We start from the raw sequence: 24863 nt of genomic DNA on the forward strand, positions 1-24863 counted from the left end.
CATGTTTAAATTTACCCTCTATAAAACATCCCTGATTCAAATATAAAAATGCTAAAGATAAAATATTACAAAAATTAGATTTAGAAAAGATCTAAAGATTTTTTTTCTTCATTTTCTTTGATGTTGAAATGTTAAGCAACTTGTCAATGTTGGCATCTGCCCAGATTCTTCGAAGTGATCCACAGATCCAAAAACCATTTGTCTGGACATATAGCCTTTTGATTAGTGTTCCTGTAGCTCAATTGGTAGAGCATTACGCTATCAAGCGCAAGGTTGAGGGTTTGATTCCTCCGGGAACACATGATAGGTAAAAATTGATAGCCTGAATCCATTGTAAGTCACTTTGGATAAACGCGTCTGCTAAATGCATACATTTATTTTAAATTTAATTATTTGCATTTACCATTGTACAGTATATTAGTCATTACCCACCAACTGAGAACCATTGGACTAGTCTAGTTTGAAAATGAACTAGTCAAACTCACTAAATAACAGCTGGTTGGTGAATCCCAACACTATCACAAAACATAACTTCTTGTTTTTATGTATCTCCTAGGATGCTTATAGGGTGAATGAAAACTTGATTTATACACAGATAAACTACTTTAAACTTAAGTCAGTGTATCAGACCATCATGAGGTGGTCACATGTGAAAAGGACTGAAATAAAAAAAACTGTCCCACCACTACGCCCTTCCAAACCCAATCTAGGGAAATGGCAGCATTTATCCAGCAGTCCAAAATTCTGATGAATTAGCACGTCTCCCCCCAGTCCTGGGTAAAACGAAATCACTTAAAATCATTTAACACCCTAGTGAGCATGATTCATGAAGTACTCCCAACTGTCATGCTGTAGAAAGTGTGAGAGTGGAAGAGGAAAAGACAAACAGGGAGGGAGGGCGAGACGAAAGAGTCCTTATTGACCTGCCTTAAATGGTTTTTATTTTTTCAGCACCTCTCACATTGTATTGTGTTCCCATTATACAGCGTGTTTTCTAGTGGGTGATACTGATGAGGAATGACTTGGCATAGGCAGCGTGTGTGTGCGTGAACCTCTAAGAGAAAACCTGGCTGAACTCAGTGTCTGTCCTTTGAATTAACTAGATGAGATCCAGTGAGATTCCAACTATTTCAGTTCAACGGCAAGCAGCAGAGGTCACAGCAATGATGCATCATCCTCATAAGATTCACTGATCTGTAACCTTCGCTGCTTAAAGGAGTCAGCATGGCAGCCTTTCTGTCGTAATGCAAATCACATGTGGACATACGAATGTTTGAAAGGGGAAATCTATTGCCATAAAGGGCACTTTTAAAATAATGCTCATATTTCACTTCAATCTAATAAGACTGTATTTCATAAGCTCTGACTCAAAAAGAAAAAAAAGGTTTCTATACACTTTCTAATTAATGTGATAAAAAAGAGGATTTTCATTAAATTGCAGTGACGGAGGAATTTAATAAAGTTCCATATAAAAACAAACAAACATCATCATGAGATCATCTAGAGAGGATCTGGCAACCTTAAAAGTACAGTTAGCCCAAAAATAGTCAGTTCCAAACATGTGTGACTTACTTTCTTCTGTGAAACACAAAAGAAATTATGTTGATGATCTGATTTTGTCCATACAATAAAAGTAAGTGGGGTCCAGTGATTTTTAGACAAAAAAGGAATAAAAAAAATTGATTCAGACTTTTAGTTAAATCCAGTTAAATACAATATGTTAAAGGAAGCAACAAGATGATCAGAAAGCTTGAGGAATCTGATATCTGACATCTGAACATGTCTGGATCTTAATTTACTTTTTCAGATTTAATTTTAGGTAAACTAAAATCTCAGTGTATAAAGATAGAGATAAAGTAATTGTTTTAAAAAGCCTTTCTTCAACTGAAATACAGAAGAAGAAAATTGCACTGTGTATCTGCAGTGCAGTTTATGATGCAGTGCGTTATAGTAACACAATGGATGATCAATATATACTGACAGCCTTCAATTAAAAGTGAATTAAAAAGTGAATTAAAGAAAACTTTTGTACGGCACTTAGAGACACAAACTTTTGTTAAATAACGCATGCAGTGCTTACAAAATTTTAAGTGTCTTGTTATCTTTGTCTTCTAATGGTACTTAAACAGGTATGTACAGCACCATTTACTCCAACATGCAGAAATGCACTCATTTAGCAAACAGCTTGAACTGAAAAGGAGCAAAACATTGGTCTACAGCTCATTTTGTTCAATTACACTGAGCTGAGTGAGGAAATTTCCTGTTACTGCTTGGGTAATGAAAATGCAGAGTGCCTAATGTCACAATTGAGCGTGTATGTGCAGATGGTGTGTGTTCCTCACTGCTCAGCTCTGACAGCATAAATAACTAGTAGCTACACATATTACATTTTTGATGAGACCCTCTCAACACACTTTGACAGCACTGCTTGAGCAAACAAAACAGATGTGCAAACAGTGTCTTTCCATGATTGTTAGCATAGGTTTTTTAGGGTATCTCTGATGGCCCAACTTTAAGAGATTTGTTTGATATGAGAGGCTTCAAAGACTACGAGTTCAAGAATTACAGAAAACATCAGAACTGTGTTCTACGTAATTTCAACATTTTTAAAATAAGTATTAAGTAAATAATATAAATAACATATGAACACCTCAGTGTCATTATTGTTAACTAAAACTATTACAAATAATAACATTTTCAATAAAGCTATATATATGAAAATGGCACAAAGTTACTTAGAGTCCCCATGAAATGAAAATGAATGTTTTTGGGGTGTTAGCTTTAATATGTTAATCTTACGTTTATCTATAAGGCATTGTGCTCTAAAACAGTGACACAATTTCTATTTAGAAGATATAAGCATTCAAAGCTTGCAGTTCATCTCTTCTGCCAAAACGGCTAAACTAATTATTTGATGTAACATCATACTTCATCTTCTCATCAAGTCTTCTGACCAATCAAATGCTCTCTAGAATCCGAAGCACCCGCCTTCTGCACTATAACAATAGACTAGCGGTGCACAAAAAATATCGGCCAATAATTAATGTGCATCTCGTCAGTAAAGCCGGTTCTCTAATCAGCTGTAAATTCCATCAGGTGCGTGATTTCACATAGAGCAGCTGTTACTACACAGAGCCGTTGATAATGATCATTTACCCCTACAATAGACACTGAAAAGCCGCTGAGATCAGTCACTTGTTCACAGTGAAGTATTTCCTCTACAGTGGATGCCTAGTAGTACACACTGTAGGTGATAGGGAACAATTCAGACAGTGTAAATATGCTTTTGATTGGTAAATATGCTTTTGATTTTTTTTAAAACTTCTGCAACTACGCCACCTCATCCTGATCATGACCACTATTTTGTTTTACAAAAGTCTAAAATCTATTAGACTGTGGCTGTCAAATGCAGCTTTCTCGAGCTCAACGTCTCTGGCCTGAGCAGACATAATCAAACCACTATTGGCTACTTTAAAAAGGGGGCGGAGCTGCTCCATATGTCCCACCCTCTCTTCCTGTTTCAGTTAAAATTACGTCACCACATAGAATAACGCTGCTTGTTTCAGGACACTTCAGGGGACCTTTAAGCAAACTAAATTAAAAATTAATACTGAAAATATAAAAATAGTTTTTAATACACTGAAGGGATATGTACTGAGAAAAGCACTACGCAGAGTTTGGAATAGAGTAATTAAGAATAGAGTTGACATTTTAAGCAAATATTGATTTAAAATGTCAACTGTGATTAATTTAATTAATTAATCTGCATATCCTGCAATTAATTTGATTAAATTTGTAATTGATTGGCAGCGTTTGTCTGTAGTTATCTGTGATTGTAAAGCTGAGACTGAATAAGATCCAACTGCCTTGCAACAACTCCAGCTGTCACACAGATACTAAAGAATTCAGTTAAAAAAAAAAGAAAGAAAAACAAATCGTGGTTGTATGTCTCTGTTCAGTGGTTTTAAATCTTGAAGATAAAAAGTCATATGTACAGATGAACATCAATCTGTCACGTATTTAACCTGCATTTAGTGATGTGATGCCTCTAAGAAAAGAACGGTAACCTTAGCCCGGAGTTCAGCTGATGCTCCATCCATTACATACTCTTTGAGCTGGTTTGTTACTCCACAGATAGATCTCTCAGCACTTGCCACTTGACAGATCACATCATTTCTCTGCAAACTTTGAAGACGGATGGCTGCAAACTTTTGATCGCTTTCATTAACCCAAACCACGGGCCTAGGCAGACAGCAATGTGGCAAGCAGGCTGATGATTTCTCTTGGCCTTTAACATCTCTGCCAACCCTCCAGGGTTACTCCACAGATAGAAAAACAGACTGACGAAAAAGGGGAGGCGGAAGAACAGCAAAGCTGCCCAAATCAGAGTTCAATCCTAACCACCTCCCCCAACCCCCACAGCTCAAATTTCTTGGAAGATATAAATGGATACATCTGTATTATTGTAAAAAGCATCCAAATATATATATATAAGCAAACAAATATAATATATAACTAAATACATAAGCTCCAAACAACAAAACAAAATCTGATAATCAATCTGTTAATGATAAGCAGCCATACAGTCAAACAATATATTCATTCATAAACTGTGTCTGAACAAAAGAAGTTTATTTAAGATGCCAAAGCATCTCCTCCATTGATTTCCATTCAAACACAGCCTCTAGGCTCCCATTACCAGTCAGTGTTTTTAAACTAACCTTGACGTCATCCAGTACGGTAGAGGTTTTGATATTCAGCTCTGAAGTGTAATGTTTTCATCAATGTGAGGACCACAATGAGTAGACCCACTAAAAGCAGCTGTTTACCACTGAAGCTAAAAAAAAACAACTCAGAAGAAGAAAGTGAACTCTATGGCTTGGAATGAAGAACGTACGTATCCTTTGTGGTTCATTGATGTGAAAACAGCTTTCACACCCACCAAATGAAGCAACTCTGATATCTTGGCTGGAAAAGCCAGATTAAGATGGTTGTTGTGTTTTGGAATATGTTCTAGCTGGTACCTGTCCATGTCAAATGGACCAGCATCAAACCAGCTACCAGGTTAAGATGGTAAAGTTGTTTTTCAAACTTTATGGTTGTCAATAAGCAAACTGCCAGCTTGGACCAACTAATTCATATCTTAGATTTACTAATAACCATCTTAAACCAGCTAGAAACCAAATATAATGCTCTACAAACACAGATTCTCCAACAGGGATAATATGGACTGTTAAAAGCTCTAGTGTGAAAATGTCCTACACAAAAGCATACAGTATACACACTAACCTGGTTGATGATATAGATCCCATAATCGATCTTCTGTCTGCGCAGGACTGGGTGCAGGTAGTGAAGCCAATATTTCAGGTGGTTGTCTCTGTGCCTGAACGGGATGATGATGGCCACCTTTTGCTTTGGCCGGCAGTCTGGAGGAGTGTATTTCCCCCCTTCGGTCACATTAGGGTTCTCTCTCTGCACCCGCTCGAGGGTTATCTGGGAGCTGAATTCGATGAGGAGACGTCCCACTGCAGAGAAGAAAAGAGGCTCAGTGAGACTTATTAGAAGTTTCAACAGCATTAACTCCCAGCAGAGTGAATTTGGGAATCATTATTACAATTATAATACAATCACAACTAGCTGACTGTCCAGCAGAGGGAGCGAGAAATGTTTTCCTTGACTCCCTCTTCCTCTTCATTGATCCACAGATCTTAAGTTGAGACAACCAATCAATAAAGCAGAATAAGGCTTGATTATATGTTCACACAAAGACTTTGCAGGAGTCTTAACAGTGAAAGATTTCGCTACTACACCTAGTCACAATCTAATCCCTATTTGCTGGTGAACTGACGTAGTTTTGGCCACAGGGACTTCGACAATACTCATTAGCAAAGGAGTCTATGCTGCTACTGAATATGTATGGAGAGCCATTTTTAGGTAACAGCATTATGTTTTCCCATCTGATCATAAAGATTAATTCTGTCTATAAACATCTAACGCATAGCAAATCAGCTATTGTAATCAAATCAAATATGGTAATGAAGAAAAATATTAGATAAACAAGACTAGATTAGACACAAATGTGATACCTTTCAAGGACGATTGCATTTAACCAAGCAAGTTTTTTCCATGATCCTTCAATGAGCAAAAGCAATGGCTCCTAAACTGGGGTCCATAAAGGATTTCAAGTGGTCTGCGAGTTGATTGGCTATTAACTTGAGACTTGGGGTAAAAAATAAAGCTAAATCAATCAAATAATTAAACTTGCCAAGATTTTTTTTTTTAACCCTGACCTGAATCAAATTAAATCAACTCACAGCAATGACCTAATAAACTGTGTTAAAAATTAATTTATAATAAGTGTTTCTGTTGTGTCACTGAAGTTGATTCTTGTGAAATACAGTGAAGCTTGGTCAGTTTGGTTCATTGACATTTATTATCAAAAAGTCAAAAGTGAGGATTGCTTTCTTGTGGTGCACAAAAAGTCAGTACCATATTGGTTAAGTGATAAAACGGATTTAATAATAATATAAAAAAAGAAGTCTCAGACAATACTGGATTTGTTGGCCAATATAAGATTTATATTTGTCCCTTCTATGTTTTCAGAGATTATCTTTACTGACATCTGTAAAATACTAATAATTCAGTTTAATGTATACTTTGCAAATTTTGCAAAACCTTTTTCAAAAGTACATTATAATCTTGTGCTACCTACTCTCCTGAAGCATTTAAATACTTTTTTTTTAAATTCATTTAGAGAAATCAATAATGAAAAAACATGAGAAATGAAAATAAATAACATCTTCTCTGTATTTCCATTCAAAAGTTTACTTTTGATTAAATACGTTAATACTTTTATTAAGAAATAAACTTTTTTCCGACCCAAAACTTTTAAACGGCAGTATACAATAGTATGCATTTCATATACAGGTGCATACAGTATAATTAACTATAAATAGGCCACGGACAGCAGTTATAAAAGATCTAACATCAAGCACCTCTGTGAAATCTGATCCTTCGACACCTGAAAGTGATGGAACTTACACCAACTGAGCTGACCTTGGCAGCAGCAGAAGCAGCTCCTCAGGTACCGTCTCATCAATTCAGATGTGAAGAACAGCAGCTTTGTGTAAACATCTCACAGCCTGCTACTCTATTTTGGGTGCCAGAAGATAGGTCCGGTTAAAAATACATTTATAGTTGATTATACACAAGGCCTACTGCTGCACCTGTGCTTGTTTCCCTATCAGCCACATCATTAAACTAAGCAGCAGCAGGTCAGCAGGGTACAGCACGGCTGTTTGCGGATGTAATTGAGACATTGTTCCTGTCCGGAGATAAAGGTAATTTTCCTTAGAGAACCTTCCATATGCAAGATCAGGGTGTTTATTTCTAGCATTCAGTCAATCAGATATGTTTACCATTACAATTTCATAGTCAGATGTTTATAATGGCATTACCCTTCTGCGGTGTTCTGTTATCTTCATCCTGAGTTCACCTGGATTGTTTCCATAAATAAGTTGTAACTGGCTGCTCCTCATGGACACAGAAAAATAGAATGGAAGGAAAAAAGCATTGTTGTGTCCACTTTTTATGAGATGCAGCCACCAACCTAATTACAAACTGCTTCTTTCAATAAAAACAGTGTGTGGCGTCACCATGAGCTGTTCCCCTCGATCTATCCAAAGATCCCTTTGAAGTGATCTCTACAAAGGCTCATTGGAATCAGCTACTTTTAAACTTTTAATAAGCAGTGAGTAAGAGTAAGGGAAGCAGTCAAGTGGCATACATGGAAGGGAATGGAGAAAATGGTCTAGAGTAGCGGTTCCCAAACTGGGATGTGCGGACTGACCACCAGGGGTGCGCGAGGGAATGATTTTGATTATCTGTGTGCAAACATGCAGGCCCACCTCAATATATGTAGTAAGTAATATTCTTTTTTATTTATAACTGAAATGTTGATGTTTTCTAATATACTATCAGGGCTTTACATTAACACCTACCAACCCGCCAAATAAAAAAATTTGTTTTTATGTTTATAAAACATATGAAACTCTCTGTGAAATCCAGGCTAAAGTCTCAAAATCTAATTATGTGATAACAAGCATCAAATTTGATTTTCAACCATTAATTTCATTTTTTTTTTTTTTTTTGGCATGGCCCTACTCAGTCAGTATTAAAGATGTAAAGGTTACATTTTCACAGAATGTTCTTTTCCTTATGATGGATGATTTTATGTTGGAAACAGTAAATCACAAAAAAATGACTAGCCTAGTTAAGCAACATGACACGACCAAGAGAGTGCAGTTTTCCCTGAAAACAAAGATTGCACATTTTAAATTGTTTCTATACAAGAGTTTAGATGAGTAGTTAATATTAAGTGACTTATATTTTGGTACAATATTGTCAGTGTTGACTGTTATTGCTCGATTTGGTTAACAAACATAGTTCCAAACAAAGATCACAGCAGAACAATCTCTGAGCAACACACAGCGGTGTTTCCTTACTGAATGATTCTGCATTTTTTTAATTAATAATTTGAGTCAATGATTCAGTGATCCATTCATAAAGACAGGCACTTGCTTCATTCTTGAATGAATCACCTGTCTGAATTAATTGTTTGAATGAATGCATCCAAGTCTCACTCGGTAAGACACACTTGCTGCCACCTACTGACGGTTTACTTTTATATTTAAAAGTAGCTTGTCTTTGCATTTTTTTGCACTTTGCAAATATTTAATATTCGTATATTTACAAAAAAAAAAATTATATACATAATACATAACTCATAACATTACTTATACTGTTGTAATGTTGCAGTGTAAATTTAATCCTGCATTATCTGGACAAATTTGAGACTTACGTGAGGATCCTGTTTATGGACTTCAACACCATCATCTCAACACTCCAGACCAAACTAACCCAGCTCTCTGTTCCCAGCTCTATCTGGCAGTGGATCACCAGCTTTCTAACAGAAATTGATGTCAAACTGCTGCACCATCAGCACTTGTGCCCTCTCAGGGATGTGTTCTCTACCTACTGCATTTCTCCGTGTACATCAACAACTGCACCTATACTGACCCCTCTGTCAAGCTCCTGAAGTTTGCAGAGAAGTCAACAATCATCAACCTCATCCAGGAAGGTGATGAGTCTGCTTACAGACAAGCAGGAACTAAATAAAGTAGTACTTTTTCAAAGTTCCGGAACTTCTGGAGGTGAGACTTGAGTGCTAAACATCCAGAGCAGCCTCTACTCGGCTTGTACTTCTGATGTGTGCCGCTGGCTCTGATGTCTCTTTAGTGGTTAAACATAAAATTTAATTTGTTTTGGGTAAATCTAACAGGTAATCTTTGGTCTTTATTCAATTTATCTCTGTTAAAATGAAAATAAAAAGAGACAATTGATATAATATTTCGTCTCATTTTAATGGCTGCAAATATACACATTTCCCTGAACTAAGTAGGCTACAATTCTGCGACTATTATTATGTTTAAATGAAAAACGAAAGGAGGCAGTGGAATTTGATATCCTTTTTCGTTTTATTGTAAATATACAGTGAGGAAAACTGCAGTAGCCAAGGTGAGCTGACTGATGTTATCAAATACGCTGCTGTTTGCAGAATTACCAGATTTGCGTCGTCGCGGACATCACACTCCCGAGTCGAATGCGCAAAGTTTGAACTACTGAAGATGCAAGTCAAAAATGTGCGTACTTTGTATTGAGAAATGCGCGCAGACCTACGTCACCAGACTATTTGCCTAATCTTCCCGGTACTTTAGACCGCGGTGGAAATGCAGAAAGCAACAGGTCTGGGGGGAAAAACGTTCCTGAGGAAGAAAGTTCATGGTACAATTGTTCCGGGTAATTTCGGTGGAAACGCGGCAAAGGCTGTACTTCCTTCACCAGCTCAGGAAGTTCAATCAGCTGTAAAGTTGCAAATACTAAAGTCTCAAAAACAAAGAGATATTCTTTATCAAAGTTAAGAATATGCCATACCCCCCTAAAATGGCTCGTTCTACACACGTTTTGCACATGTCTATGTCACTATGTGGGAAGATTTGCATAATGCTGCCCAAATGTTCTCGCAAAGAAAGTAGGCGTGGTTTCAGTAACCACAGTTAGTGTTAAAGCAGTCAATGTCAGGGAGATGCTTGTGTATCTAGGTGAAAGCAAAAGCACTTCATTTGGCCTTCAGATAGTAGTAATTCTGGTAATTCTGACTTTGCTACAACAATCTGGTGCTTCTGAATCAGCTACTGTAAGTATGTTTTGTTACTAGATTAAGTGTTTGCTATTGAATGTTCAAATGCAGAGTTTTGCGCATTGCATGTATGTGTTTTTTGTGTGTGTGTGTGTGTGTGTGTGTGCATGCGTGAGAGAGAGAGAGAGAGAGAGAGAGAGAGAGAGAGAGAGAGAGAGAGAGGGTCACACAGCTGTCTCAACCGTCCGTGGCTTGTGTACTGCAAACACATACGAGCTTCATCACTGTGTCTGTCACGCCACTCTGTTCCCTTTGGTAAAACTAAGGACATTATTAACTGTCTTTAAATTTATTTTGAAAGATGAAGCTCGCAATTATGGAAAGGGGCGTCACATTTCCGATGTGTGTTTGGGGTGATTGGCCAATCACAAGGCACTGGGTCAGTTGGCCAATCAGAGCAGATTGTGCTTGTCAGAAGAAGGAACTTTCTGGAAAACGACATGTTTGAAACAGGTGGGGCATACAATAGAGGACCTACAAAAATGTACAGTATTTAAAAAATACAGTTTTTTTTTTCCATTAAAGAATGTCAACATATTCTATCACACCAAATACACAAAAAATTATCTTTAAAAAAAATCATCATTTTTAAATGTAAGAATTTGATATGAAACAAGACACTTGGGGAATAAGGTTATGGGGAAAATGCCCTTTAAAAAGGCAAAAAACGACCTGGAAAGTCAATTTTTATAAATTGATATATATATTTATTGAAATATACTCCAATAAATTTTGGTATGCAGTAACTTTAATCATATAAAACGTAATTTCCCAATAACAAAATTATGGCTAGTGAAAATGCTGAGTGGCTAGTAATTTTGGAAAACCACTAGCCACAGTGGCTGATGAGCTAAAAAGCTGATTTCAAGCCCTGTAATGTATACAGTGAATATTTGTATTATTCCAGTTTAAAATTCGGTGTTTAACTGGAGTAAGGTAGTGGGGGTGCTTGACATGTCAAACACTAGAAAGGGGTGCACACCGCAAATAGTTTGTGGACCATGGTCTAGATCGATTAATACCTTGCGATCCAAACACCAGCAATAGCTGCTCTCGAACAGAGTGTTCCCTGCAGTCTGATCGCAATGACTGAGAGCACTGATAAGATTGGAGGAGGTAAACAATTGCCTCCAGTTCTTCCACCAGCTCGTCATAGCATCCTTACTGATAGTGCAGCATGGTCTCAGCTTCAGTCAACACACCCAAAGAATGTCTTATGAATACTACATAAAAGAGCTCAAGTACACTATTTTCAATCAATCTCACTGACAACTAGCCAGGGTAAACAGATTTTTACAAGGATCATAAAGTATGGCTCTATTATTAGTCTTTAAATATAATTTTTTTTGTGTGTGTGTAAATGTAAATTTGAAAATATCTGAATTTACTTGGATTTTTATTTTGAGGAATGCAATATATGTTTACATCCTTTCAGATACATATATTAAAATATATATTCAGATACTTTCACATTCAGAAGGAAACACATGTAATATTTTAAATAATACTTTATTATTTAAATATGATACATATGATAAGCATCATGTAATTTTACATATATATATATATATATATATATATATATATATATATATATATATATATATATATATATATATATATCATTGAAATATTATATTCAAAAACAGGTCTTTTGTTTTTCCCAATTCCCAAACCTATAGAAAATAGCATTAACAAAATGGCCACCAAGGAACTGACCTGCCTTAAAGGGACTTTGACTAAGTGCATCCAACATGCCCTTATATAATATCAGGCAGGCCACCATGAGGGATAAGCCCAGTGAAAATGTAATATTCTGTACTGTAGGTGCCTCAAAGCACAAAGGGTTTATTACCTGGATCTCTTGGCTACACACACTAACTTACTGGCTTTCTCTCTCTAATTCCTTCTCTATTTCCATCACACTTTCTCCTGACCCCTGCAGAGCTCTAGCATGGCTCTCAGGCCAACTGCCAAAAAAGTTATGCAACATCAACACAAATAATAATGTAGGCAACTGGAGAATGGGAGAAAGGGAGTGAGAGGAGGAATAAAGAAAGGAGAGTCACATACTGTACTGTAGAGAGAAAGGGAGTAAGAGAAACAAATCCTGTCAAAAGCAATACCACTTCATCCCCACACAAATGTCACCAATGTCCATCCAGCTGTAACCTTTAGCACAGGAGTTTTAGCAAGATATGTAAAACACTGATCTAAGGGAGGGAGCATGTGTTTTGCAACAAGAGTGTTTCACCTTTTTCTATTGTTACATTTCAAATTATGAAATCCCTTATCCATATATATAATATTTCTTATATTTTTTGTAGTGACCTCTGATGAAATGTCATAATTTCTCAGGATGTATCAGTTGTTTTTTTTTCTTGTCCTTTTTTCCTGTCCAAATTCCAATGGCGGTTCTGGACCTTTCCTTTGAATTTCATTCCAATTTAATTCAAATTTCAACCACAATTCTGCATCCTGTTTGCTCTACCTTAATTCAGATTCAATACGATTTCAGGAATTCATCTGGAATTTGAAGGGCATTCTAAGTTAAATTTTGAAAGATACAGAATAATGGAATTTTATTTGGTATAATGTAGTCATTTAACCTTCAAAATATATCAAACTGTCATGGTTTTCCATCTGATATCATCACTGTACCATGGTGTGTTTTTGTGGGGGCCATTTAATCAAGAGAGGATGAAAAGTGAGATTAGTCACGGCAAATGTTTTTAAGACTTTCTCATGTTCTGCGGCTATGTCTCCAGCTATGGTGATAGAGTGTTGGCCACACAGTGAACTACACAGCAGAGCCACGTGGCTGTAAGTGACCACTGAAGCAGAAGAGAGAGAGAGGGAGAGGAAGAGGAAAAGATGAACAGATGGAGGAGACACTGAACATAACACTGCATGCTGAGAGCCATGAGAAGTAAAGCAGTAGAGAGAATGAAGGTGGTGAGGAGAGAGTGGGAGGACAGAACTGGAGGCGAACAGTCAGAAAGACAAAAAAGAAAGACAGAGAAATAGGCTGAAAGAACATGACTAAGGGGGAGTGGGCAGGAGAAGAGAGCTATAATGAATGTCTCAAACATTTGAGATGGCACTTAGGCTAGAAGATACAGTATATTTTGCAATACATTAACAATGTTGTTTTTTTATCCAACTATAATTCTCATTTTTGCAACTTACAATAAATAAATTTACTTGGATTCAACTGTTTATGAAACATCAGAAACAGTACGGTTGTCTTAATTTTTGTTCCTTTTTTTATTTTTTACTAAATTCTATTAAATCTTTTTCTATGATTACTATTTTTACTACGATTATACTATTAAATATTTTTCTGTAAATCACTTTGAATTACTACTATATGAAATATTCTATAGAAATATACTTGCCTTGCCATTTATTAAGCAAAATAATCAAATTAAATTGATCAAAACTGACAGTAAAGACATTTACAATATGAACTGTATAAGCACTGAATAAAAAATACAATGTTTTTTGAGCACCAAATCAGCATAAAAGAATGATTTCTAAAAAGTTTCTGGCTTTAATGGCTTCAGCTTGGCCATCACAAGAAGAAATTACATTTCAAACAGAAAGTAAAATAGAAAGCATTAGGTTTAAATTAATATTTTACTGTTTTTAATTATTTTTGACAAAATAAATGCAGCCTTGTGCATATTTTTATAAATAAATGCATTACACATTTTACACATTTTTCCTTTATTTGGCTGGTTAGTTCAGATGGTCCATGGAGATGGTTCCAGTTTCAGCCGAGGAATTCATTAAACATTTTAATAACAATGGCTGACAGACAGAAGCAATTATTGCCATTGCCTAGAAGTCTCCAGACCACACAACTTCAGGCTTTTAGAGAGGAAAAACCAGACTACATGTAGCAGACCAGCTGCTCGACACATCTCATCCACCTCAACCAACTGCTACTGGGCAGAGCGGTTCTCAAAGCAATACTCGGCTCTGTTCATAATCGGATCTTTAATTAAACCTCAGTCGGTGGTAGTTCAAAGTCATGTTTGTGTAGTGCCAAACTGCCTTTTGGCATTTTTTGAGTATAAAGAGTATGGTCTCAAGTTTTCTATATGCTTTATAAACAATGTAGAACCATTAAATATCATTTATAAGTCGCACTGGAGTATGTCACATTTATTTAGAACCAAGAACCAAGACAAAACATTACTGTCTACAGCCGCGAGAGACTACAAGAGCACTAAGCAGCATGGAGCGCCCTCTCGTGGCTGGAGACGGTTATGTTTTCTCTTGGTTCATTTCTCTGGTTTCATGTCAAATTAATTTTGATAAATAAGTCGCACCTGACTATGAGTCGCAGGACAAGCCAAACTATGAAAAAAAGTGCAGAAAATACGGTAAACAGCTTTGTGACATTCTAAGAAATTGTAGATCTGAACATCTGTTGCTTACAATTCTTTAAACTGAAGTCAACTCTCAAAACAACAAGTCAAAAGTCTGTTCACATAGATGATAAATATAATGCTTTAATAATCGTTTTAACAGGGAAGTCCATACCACAATATGGGGAGACTTTAAATCGATGTCCTGAGTTCACATTTTTGGGTGAACTAACCCTTTAAAGAGCTTGAGCATTTGACAAAGCAGATGACAAAGCTGCAGTTCTTGTTTATAATAAACAGATCATTACTAAGCATTGGAGAGGATGATAATATAAATATTGTTATAGTTATCTATATATTTCTAGTACTTTTGGACTTGTGGATGACCCACAAAGCAGTAGGGAGTCACATGTTCTTTACAGAACTCTAGAGAAAATCAGCTCTCTCTTTTGTAACGTTGCTCATTTGAGATTTAAGATTCAATCCCAGCGTATTTGAACTCTGCTCCCCTCTATCTGACCATCACAATTTAAATTTCACACAGGCCGACACAATAGGACATCAACATGCATCTATCGCCCCAGGACTCAATAATTCATAGTCTCTGCCCTCAGCGGCAGATCAACACGGTCCATGGTGCTCTAGAATTACATCCTGCTCAATAACACATTGTTTAGTGCAGCACGACTTCAAAGGTGAGGACAGAGGTGAGGCGATAACCTTTCACAGAGGGTAAGGTTTCACCCTTTACTCCTCTATTCGGCATGTGTGCCAACCTAAATGGACTGATCCTTGGATGCACCGTGTTACTCAACTGGCATTTCACAGAGTGACTTAGTGACTCACTGACAGAGTCCTTTGATGGAGCAGTTCCATCAGTGCTGGTGTCAGCCAGCCGTAAGTAAGGCAGACACTGGGGAACACTGAGAGTGATGAATGCTAGCATGCTATGCTGCGACCGAGACACAGCATCAAGTCCATGCAGGTGCTTATAAATGACAGAATTTAAGCATTTTTGTGCTAACAGCTATGCTAAATAACTGGTTAAAGACAAAAGGGCACAATGGCAACAGCGAGATGGAGGAGATGAAAAGTGATGTTAATAAGATCTCTCTTTTCAAAACAAGTGACATACTAGAACATCTCACATTTTGAAATCGCTTACAAATCGTGTTGGATACTATGATAATGTCTAAAAGATGGGGACATATTGACCTGTTAGTGTGCAATTCTTATTCCTGGTCACTCACTCATGGTGTTTGGATGCAGTTTAACAGTGGTCTTCGTTTTGGAAGAATTCATGTTTTTAATAAGGATTTTAAAGAGTCTTTATTTATATTTATATAAGTCAGTACTTATGATATATGACTTGAGCTTAACAGAGCAGGTATTAGGTGAATTACAGCATTACAAACTTTGATTTGAAGCAAAAAAGTATTTGAAAATCAGACAGAAAGACAAAGGTACAAGAGGAAAGGAACTACAATCCCACGAAGTTCAGCAAATGACATTATTAAAATTAAAAACATTTAAAAAAAATTTAAAACTTCTGATTTAAAGATGTTTATTATAGGTCTATATATAGAAACAATATATTGGTATATAACAATTGGTATATTGGTATATAACAATATACCTGCAAACTCTGGACCAATGGAAAGGGTGATTTTTTAATTCCAATTAAATAAATAAATATATGAATACTGAAATCAGAAGCTGAAATACTTTCTGAAAAATCTGATATTAGAATAAAACTACATGTTTTACTGTACAAAACAATATTGTTTTGAAGCCTTTAAACTATTTTTTTTAAAGAAAAGCAACGAGTCAAAATCATAAATGGTTTTACAAAACTCATCGGATTTGCACAATTCACGCGAACATTTCAATGTCAGAATGCTGAATTTTGCAGAAACGCAATGAGTTTGCAGGAAAGATTTTGAAAGTCTATTGTAAAACATACATATCATGCATACAACTACATCACATTTTAAGTTGTTTAAGAGTTTAAGGAAACTGAATATATTCCATTATTAGCATTCAGTGGCAATAATACTTATGCTAGTCTTAAAGCTTGGCCGACTGGTTTGCACATTGCGATGGACAATCTTTTCACTTAATTATGTTGCTTAATTTTATGTCTTTTTGAATATAATGAGGAACAATGGCTGACTGAAAAAAAAACAACAACAACACCTGCACATTTCAAAGCAATATAGACAGAGACTAGAGACTAGAGTTTGTCTTTGCTTTACAACAACATACAGGTATAAGTGATAAAATAATTTAAACTTAAATTTCATGTCCACATATTTATGGTTGAGCAGCCCTATAATAGCAGGACACTGAACAGTTAGCTGATCATTATCGCAAAAATGAACAGCGAAGGGAAGCAGCTGACAGTATATTATGCCTTACACGGCATTCTGCTGCAGCCATTTCTCACAGAAAAATCTCTCAAATAAAGCTTTAGTCAATGTCAATCATCCCAGAACATCTCACTTACCACCAGTACTATTTCTGAAATCAACAGTGCCATATTCGCTGTCTTCTTCAAGTGAATCGTAAGACTCACTTCATATACACCACATCTTTTGTTCAATACACGAAAACATCCTTTTTAGGACCTGCCAAGCATCCTCTCACATAGTGTAGATCCATTCAGCAACATTTCTTAGTGTGCAAGACAAGAACAAAAGCACCTACTGTACTTAAGTTCATCAAGTACTAATAGCTCACTGGCATCTGAAATGGAATAAAAAGATGGCAGAAACCATTATTAATGATGACTCATTCTTATTTCCTGTTGTGCTGACTAATGTGACAAGAGAGACATCTTCCTGTAATTCTCATTAAAAGATGAGAGGTTATTTTAGCCTTACACTTGAATTCATGAATTCAATCGCACCACAAAGAGTCAAATACAAAACAGGCCTAGTAATTGTGCTAAGAATTTTGAACAGCAGTTTCTGTCAATAGTGACTCACTGGCATATGATTCTGGTTCAGTGTTACAAATGAACTGTATACGGCAAAGAAGCAGCTTAACTGCAACAACATCACATTGTTCTTTAATACTGACAGTGTTTCTGCCTGCATAACACAATTCAGGACTTGCTGCATATATGTATTATATTTTATATATATATGAAGAGTTTGGTTCCAAAATGCTATAAATCCACTTTGATTAATTCACCAAGAAAGTGGCAAGATGAAAACCCCTATTTTCTGTTTCATACTTTCACATAGCAACTTTGGGTTATAATAACATTACAAATCCAGATTTGTATAATACTTGTTAATGCTATAATTTAATTACAGCAATAAAATTTAATTTAAAAGACCACCAAAATTCCAAAATGACATTTCCCTTACATTCAACTTCCAAAAGTGCATTCAACTTTGCCATGTTCCATTAATTAAGTTGACTAGTGCTATATGCTATATTAACAAAAACATAAATGGCATTAATAAAAACACTAACACTGACAAACTACGCAATATCACGTTAATAATCGAATGTGATTCATCTAATAAATGTGATTTTGTGTAGGTTGTTAGTGATCTATGGCTCTGTGTATTAATGCATCTGAATAATTTCCATCTGAAAGCACGTAATGGAGATTTACTGGTACTATTAATCATAGAACCGGCTTTACTGACGAGATGCGCATGGCAATCACATGCAATTTATCGTGCAGCCCTTGTTTGTTGATCACAATGTTCAAAGTAGATGAGGAAAACTAGGATGCCAGGTGTATTCAAAGCACTGCCATTAATGTCTAGTGTGCATAGAATTGTGCGCTGTGATTGGTTGAGCGGATATATCGCATTCTGCAAAAAAGAGAGATTGGCGTTTGTCACAGTTTGGAAAATAGGGAGAAAACAATACAATACTGATTTTATATATAAAATACTGATATATATATATATATTAAGATTAACTAGCAGTAAACAAAAGGTTGGAGCAGTGCTGGATGTCAGGTGCATTCTGGGGAGCTCTGCAAATGGATTCCCCAGTGTGTGGTAAGAGTCTTCCCATTTGTGCCCTGCTCAACCCAGGCAACAGGATTCCATCTTCCTCACTGCCCATGTAAAAGATTTGACTTCCAAAAGGGCTAGAAGTCTGGTAATAAAAGGGCCAGCTGAGAGCGACACATAGAGAAGACAGAAAGGATCCTTTTGTTTAGGGCTGCCAGCTGCCATCACCCTCAGTCAAACCGGGCCTTTCATGTGAAACCACAGAAGCTGGGCCAACTAGAGGGGAAGGCAATCTCACACCACTACCTCCATAGGTAATGAGCAGGAGCCGGAAGCACCACCCTAGAGCTGGGAACACACACTTCTGCCAAGCTCTGCTTTGGGTGCCATGAAACCAGGCCTATCAATAGCAGAGCTGAAAACATCTCTGCTCTCAGAAAAAAGATACGCCAGCGATCACCTCAAAAGTCTTCGATAATGTTTTCTGGTCTATGTTTGTTTAGTTTAGCAATATGAAACAATTTATCTTTATTCCTGAAATCTCTCTTCTCAATGTTCTATTCCAGGACAGAAGCAAACCGCTGTGAAATTGTGCTGTTTCTGTACACCGCTTTTAAAACAACTTTCAATGTGCCAATCCCTTTTCACTTTATACTTCAAGGTTAGAAAATGCAGTGTTGCCTAAAGATTTTTTTTTTTTATTCACTGAGAGTACTGCATATTCAGAAGTGTAAGATTACATCCAAAAACATATTAAAATATATAAAATATATTTTCTGGCCTGTTAATTAGCGTTTTGTTCTTAAAAACATAAGAATATTAAAAAAGAATACATACATACATATATATGTACTGTTTACATGTATCTGTACACACAAAATCTTTCCGTTACTCCTCACTGCACAGTGAGATTCAAAGCCTTTTAATTTAGTAAATGATCCTTGAACCTAATTTAAACTTTTACAATGACCCTCACCCAAACACTCAGAGCTCCAAATTGAGTTCCTTTTGTGGTACAGCTTTTAGTTGTGCAGCTCCAAAATTATGGATTTCTCTGCCACTGAACATTCACCAGCAGGATTCTATTTCTGTCTTTAAAGCTCAAACTGAAACTTATCTGTTTAGAATAGCTTCTAGTGATTCGACTGTTGTACACTATGGATCCTATCATACACCCGGCACAATTCAATGCAAGGCGCAGCGCAAGTGTGTTTGCTAGTTTTAGTCCGGCGCTGTTCGCATTTTCCCATCGAGCGCCACATCGTTTAATTGCCAAATGCATTTGCGCCCATTTGTGCGCTCATGAGCATCCTGGTCTAAAAAAGAGTTGTGTTCAGGCGCATTGCTGGTGCATTGCTATTTTAAGGAGCTGAAAATAGACTGCGCCATAGACCAACTCAAACCTGGTCTAAAGTCTAAAGTCAATATGCCATTGTTATTTAAAGAGCGCGTTGGTAGAAAATGTGCCTCTGGGCAGGTCCACAGTGCATGTTGGCTTATTACACACAGGGATGTGCATCACACAGACATGCCAATTATTAAAAACAAAAGGACATTTAACTTCACGCAAGAGCAGATCGGTTTCTTCGCTTGAGAAGCATCCAGCTTTTTCGCCAACAAATTCCGCCATGTAAAAAGCGATCCGCCATGGCGCGAGCGCATCTCACTCTTAAAGGGAATGGAAGATGACACTCTGATTGGTGTACTGAATGTTACGCCCATTACTCACAGAGAATACGGACAACCCATTCCAAAAATGAGCACCAGCGCACAGACCGTTATATGTAGAAAAAGTGGATTTGGACACTCCCTGAGTGCACCTGTGCCATGCGCTTTACACTTTACGTTTAGATCGTTAAAATAGGGCCCTATGTCTTTGAGTTTCATATAGCTTTGTATTTTGTATTGTTTTGTATTTTATAGCCTTCATTTTCATGATGTATGGTGTCTTTGAGTGTCTTATTTATTATGAAGGTTATAAAGAAAAACACATGAATCAACAAATGTTTAAAACATTCAGGATAGCAGAACAGAATAATACACCTGCTTCCCTCTAGAAAAATGCCCACTGTGAAATAATCATCCTCATTTTGGGGTAGTCTTTTTATAGTTTTTTTTTATTATTATTATTATTTATTTGAACAGAACCAATTCTTTAGATATTCCACATTTCTCCTGCATAGGTCTAGCCAACAACTAGACCTAAAAAATGATAATTGAAAATTTTCATAGAAACTTGTTGCATCTCTTGCAACCAAAAAAATAACAAACAAAAAAAAAAACATTTCAAGCCCTCATGCAATAGTGATAATTGCATTTAAGACTTTAAATATTTCTAAATTAGCTGTTAGATAAGAATGCTAATCACTACAGAGTGCTACTGTTTGAGGTCAATGATTTCAGCTGATTATTTTGAGTTCATATCCTCTTAACAGAAGCTGAGACTATGAGACCACAATTACACTCCAGAGCACATTTGCATTGTGCATTTTTATCTGCTTGACAGTCTTTTACAACCAAAAGCCCTTATCTCGCTGTTAGCTGAACATAAGATGGCAGTATCAGAGGCCGCCAGTACTTAGAAGGGCAAAATGTACTATTTTGCCTTCTGAGAACAACATATTTCCAAAAATATGTCATGCCCCTGAGCCAAGTGCTTGGGTGTATAATTAATAATTAGCAAGATTTCAGCTTGGCAAGCCTTTTCTGAATAGCTCAAATCCTAGATCCCAGAAGGTACTGTGATCGCTTCCTCCAGCTTTGTCATTGAACATTGCATGTCCTTTCTATGGAAAATGAGCCCTGTCTTTGTTCAGGAATTTAGCAATTGATTCCAAGTCTTTAGAAATCCACACATACTTTAGTTGGTTCTCAAATGAGAGAGAAATTATCAAAACCCAACTAGTCATATACTTTACAAGAATAAGCTGACTTTCAAAGGGGGAATCTGTGAATCTGCTATTTATTTTGTTGGTCCCTTTTCCTTGAACGAGTCATAAATATGACCCAACAGAAACCCTGGGCAGTTTTGATGGCCGCAGTGAAATTATACCCCACTAAACTGGCTTTCATGTCCATGCTGAGAATTCAGAGCAGGGTTCCAGTGTAATTGGAGTTTGGGCCAAGCGGCTTGAAGGCTTGTTACTGGCTCAGCCTTATCATTCTGTGGCCGCTCCAAAGCCTGGGGTTTAACTGGGCCACATGCACCCCTCTCCACTGCCAGCTGGAGAGATATCTGAGCAGAAGGCCTATAGCAGAAAATGATTTTGATTGAAAGCTCCAAAGTACTGACCATCAGTTCTGAATTAAGTCTAAAAGACACATTTAATACAAAGAGCTGAAAGAGAAAAGGGAGACAGACAGAACATAAAAATTAATTTCAGCTTATTCAGTCAGAATGGAGGTACAGTACAAATGCTTCAGAGTATACAAAGAACACCAGGAATGCTACTCAATCATTGTTCATATAGTCCTTGCACTGACAGACATTCCAGGACATTGTGCTATTGAACATGCCCATCCAATAATGACAAAAAGAAAACTGACATTTTTTTTTCATATCCTCAAGACTTTTCTTAAGGCTAGACCTAGAAGAACCTGTAACTAGTGCATCAGTGCAGCACAATTCCATTCTCTTATTTAGTGTTGGGAAACAAAACCTTTAAACCAGATCTCCAGAGGCCGTGACTGCATGATCAATACAGCTACAACAGCAGGAACCGTTACTGCTGGGATGTTTACAGTGGTGACCTACTTCCTCAAGGTACAAGCGATTTACTGGATATATGCTTCAGCCATTTCAACAGGCAAGTGGACCAAAGCACCTTAAAGTGGTTGTATGGCAAAATCAAAGAGATATACTCAGCATTCCAAGTGGCCTTATAAAAAAATAAATAAAACAGTCAGTCAAAATACAGTTAATTCCATGTCAATATTTGATATTGGTGTATTACTGCATTCAAACCCAGTAACATTAACATTTACAGCTGCTGTAAAACAAAACATCATGTGCTCAAAACTTACAATAGAGTCTCATAACAGCGACAGCAAATTTGGACTGCAGCATTTACACCTTGTAAAACATCTACTGTTAACATCTTAGTTAGGATGCTGAGCCATTAAAATTTTCATCAGTTTCATTATGCTGCTCCTAAAGTCCTCATGATTTATGAGCAGCCCACTTACTAGTGGAAGTCGCTGCATATTGTCTTTAAATCGAATTAATAGAAGTAATTTATCTGTGGCTGACATTAACTACCACTGACAATGAGTATACAGAACACTTGAGATTTCAACACTTTTCCCTCGGCTTTGGGATTTGGCTGATGAAACAGGACAATAACAGTGAGGAAAAACCTGCCAGGGGTAAACAAGGACTGTAAACAAGGACAAATTGTTCTGCTGTAAACTGTTTAAATGGAACCAAATGTCAATTCATTGCAGTTTTCACTGCAACAATCAATATGCATCAAAGAACTGAACAAACAGCATAACACTAGAAGACAACAGAAGATTTTTTTATATAACAATTCGATCAAATTTGCAGTCAAGTTCAACACCGCATCTTCTGTCTTCTAAGTGTAAAAACCATTAAATACATGGAGGTCCAATTGCTAAAGTTTTCAAGCAAGTATCTTCCTGTTTTGGGTTCACCTACAGATCAAGAAATTTGACTTACTGACTTTGTCATATGCACTTAAACTTACATTCTCACACATACTTCCCCAGGACTAGTGGTCGACCGATATATCGGCAGGACCGATATATCGGCTGAGATTTGGCATTTTACAAATATCGGCATTGGCCGAAAAAAAATTCTGCTTGGCCGATGTGTTCAAGGCTTTTATTTTGACGGTACCAGAGCACATAGTGCTAACACATTATCCCTCTTGTTCACTGTCGTTGTTAACAGTTCTGTTTAATATGGATAGAAGTCTGTTGAATAATCCGATAGAATGGTTAAACAAAGGTATAAATGTATACAGAAAGTATTATAACGATTGCTTATGTATTATTAGCAATAGAAAGGCAAACATTTTAATACTTTCTCATTTGCCGTCAGCATTAAGCAAATATGCGTTTATATCATTTAAACAAGACTTTGAATGACTAATGAACATTTCATTTCTCATTCCTTGCAAACTTAGTCGAATCCAGCTGTGAGATCTTGTGAAGTGTGCATTTTTATCCAGTATGATCACGTGTTCTCCGTTTGACGGTCGGTCCGTGTGAATTAAATGCTTTAAACTTTAAACTCGTGATTTCATATTATGCTGCACTTTATGCATTCGCCCACCATCATATTCATGCCATTTTCAATGTGTGCGTATGTAAAATGAGTGTTACCCTTCCTTTATTTGTAAAATATGATTCCCAATGCACACAAACTTCCCAGAATACTGAGTGCCCTGTTGGTAACAGTGACTACTGCCTTTTCAATTATATTTTTTATTAAATAATTATTTATTTGTGAAAATACTTTTTCATCTAAAGTATAAGTATGTTTATTTTACACATTTATTCTTTAATCCATTGTCAAATTAATTTATTTTTTTTAAATATATATATATTTTTTTTTAAAGATATCGGTATCGGCATCAGCTGTCAAAAAAACAATATCGGTCAAACACTACACTACAAAAAAAGAATAAAAAGAAAAAAAAAGTCCAACAATGCAGCCATATTAATTCATGTTCTAGTATATGCTAGTATATATTTATTTGTTTACTGTATATTGTAAACACCAAATACAAAAACTACAATAATCCAGTAAATATTTAGTTCTTTTCAGCATTCTTTGCTTCATCTAAGGTTGATCTTTTTTTTTTTTTACTGAGCATGATGTAAAGGAACACAATAGGAACCAGTAGGCAATTTAACAGAGCCAAATTTATCAAGTATCCCGCTTTCTCTCGTTCTCTTTCTCTGTTCCTAAAAACAGCCTAGATGTAGCACAGAAAACTTGAAAAGACCTTCTGCCAAAAAGGAATTTGCCAGAGCTTAAGGATTACATTGCTCTTTTTAAAAATCAATTACTGTGCTATGCAGTTGTTCTATGGTAGACCTCAATCTCTCTCGTTCATTACACTGTCCTTCATTCTTGAAAGGGGAAATGGAAACTCTCACTATTACAGCAGTAAACGGATGACCTTGTGATCGCAGCTTAAACAAAAATCTGTAGAAACTTGTTTTATTTTATTACAAGTGACAAATGTGGTCGATGGCTTTTTTTCTTATTTACATAATGCA

The 24863-nt window shown here is 36.4% G+C and overlaps 1 protein-coding gene across 1 annotated transcript in view; it reads right to left on the minus strand.

The window, feature by feature from the left end:
• b4galt2 (UDP-Gal:betaGlcNAc beta 1,4- galactosyltransferase, polypeptide 2) overlaps nt 1–24863 on the minus strand; it is a 99085-nt gene that overhangs the window by 46493 nt on the left and 27729 nt on the right. The window contains exon 3 of the mRNA XM_026288184.1: nt 5290–5525. Coding sequence (XP_026143969.1) covers nt 5290–5525 — 236 coding nt within the window. The remainder of the gene's footprint in view (nt 1–5289; nt 5526–24863) is intronic.

Source organism: Carassius auratus, chromosome 2 (assembly GCF_003368295.1).
Source record: "Carassius auratus strain Wakin chromosome 2, ASM336829v1, whole genome shotgun sequence".
NCBI classification, from domain to species: Eukaryota; Metazoa; Chordata; class Actinopteri; order Cypriniformes; family Cyprinidae; genus Carassius; species Carassius auratus.